Genomic DNA, 1,602 nt, shown 5'->3' with positions numbered 1-1,602 from the left:
CTTTATGTACCTATTATAGATAATTTATTTTTATACTGGTAAATAAATATAGTTACCTCACAACATATTGTGCAATTCATTAATTATATCCAATCAATTAAGCCTCCATTAAATTAAAAAAAAATTAATGTACTTTAATTTAATAATTTGATAATTGAATCGTTTGATTGATTATAGGATTTTAAGTTTCGATGATAAGAGTTAACAGATAAAAATAGAAAATTTTCCACACAAAGTTGATTACAATATTAACATAACTGAGATATATATATATGAGCTTCTAGTTGTAAACATGTCCGAAACAAATCCAAGTTTTATTTAATTTCAAATTTCAAGCCTTAGGTAGATATTAATTAGGGTAAAGATGATTGATCAGCACTTGTATGCGCAAAAGCACTGCTTGGGAACAGGGGGTGCAGTGTACAAATCGCATTGTCCCATTCCATTATATTTGTTTCTGCAATCCTCCCAGCAACGGTTGCCTCCTTTGCAGTTCCAAACTTTGTGGCAATCCTTCCCTTCTGCCTTGAGCACCAATTTTTCATCTGCACTTCCACAAATATATGTATTTTAAAATAAATTATAAGTTAATTCCTCAAATTATTTTCATCATTTAATATATAATTAATGATAAATTGAATTAAATTTAAATAGAGAGATCATTTTATTTATAAAATAAAAATTGAGACATAATTATTTCAAATTGAAAACAAATAAATTAGCCTGTGATTTTTTTCAAGATTAACTATAAGTTTGGATTGAAAGTGGTATTCAATTAAAGTCATCCCAACAAAAAATGACTTCAAAATTTAAATATCTGACCTTAGACGTAAAATTTAGTAGGAAATCAGCTCAACGTATTAATTTAGTTGTGATTTTTAATAAATCATAAGAACTAACATAATTTTCCCTAGATTTCATTAACAAATCCAACGAAAAGAAAGCACAATTAAATTTAAACTTTACTTTATATTGGTCCAACGGCTTGAATATATGAGTTTATGCTAGCTATATTTACACGTAAAGATATATATCACTACTAGATTAACCACTAGATTAACTCTAAGCAAGAATAGCCTCAGTATTCAGTAACATAAAAATAGAAATTGGCCAGAAACTTTTACCAGACGTAAAGAAGAGGAGGAGAAGCAGGAAGCAGAAGGCAGAAGGCTTCACCATTCTAAGAGCGTATTTGAGGTTCTCTATGTGTTCTTAGTAAAGGTTGAGTTATACGGAAACGAAGTAGGCTATTTATAAGGCTTTTCACTTTCATATATTTGCATTATGGATAAGCATGCAAATGTCAAGGGTTAGTGGAATTATGAATCTGTAATTTTATAATGTTATTGCCAAGAATCAGAATGTTAAAGAATTAAACTAATTAACAGACTTCCATCATTAGATTGTAACTCATTTAGCATCTTCTAGAAAAGAGAATGGTGAAGATGCCCCCAACAAGTTTTTCCAATTCTTGAATTAATAAAGACCGGGTTTATAGTAAATTATCCAAAAGTTAGCATTGCTTTATATGTAATCTTTATCCAGTCCTTCTTTAATCAAATTTATTGTATACACCAATTGTAACACACTTAAAATTAGGGT

At 28.8% G+C, this 1,602-nt stretch overlaps 1 protein-coding gene across 1 annotated transcript; it reads right to left on the bottom strand.

The window, feature by feature from the left end:
- Positions 1 to 306: 306 nt before the first annotated feature.
- LOC131177686 (putative defensin-like protein 184) lies at positions 307 to 1,235 on the bottom strand. Its single transcript, XM_058142791.1, has 2 exons — positions 1,125 to 1,235; positions 307 to 545 (listed from the first exon to the last, which is right to left on the bottom strand). Exons 1-2 carry the CDS (start codon positions 1,177 to 1,179, stop codon positions 373 to 375), a joined length of 228 nt encoding a protein of 75 aa, XP_057998774.1. The 5' UTR covers positions 1,180 to 1,235; the 3' UTR covers positions 307 to 372.
- Between the last annotated feature and the right edge of the window lie 367 nt (positions 1,236 to 1,602).

This window comes from Hevea brasiliensis, unplaced genomic scaffold, assembly GCF_030052815.1.
Source record: "Hevea brasiliensis isolate MT/VB/25A 57/8 unplaced genomic scaffold, ASM3005281v1 Scaf7, whole genome shotgun sequence".
Taxonomy (NCBI): Eukaryota; Viridiplantae; Streptophyta; class Magnoliopsida; order Malpighiales; family Euphorbiaceae; genus Hevea; species Hevea brasiliensis.
This window is presented reverse-complemented; position numbering and strand designations above follow the sequence as displayed.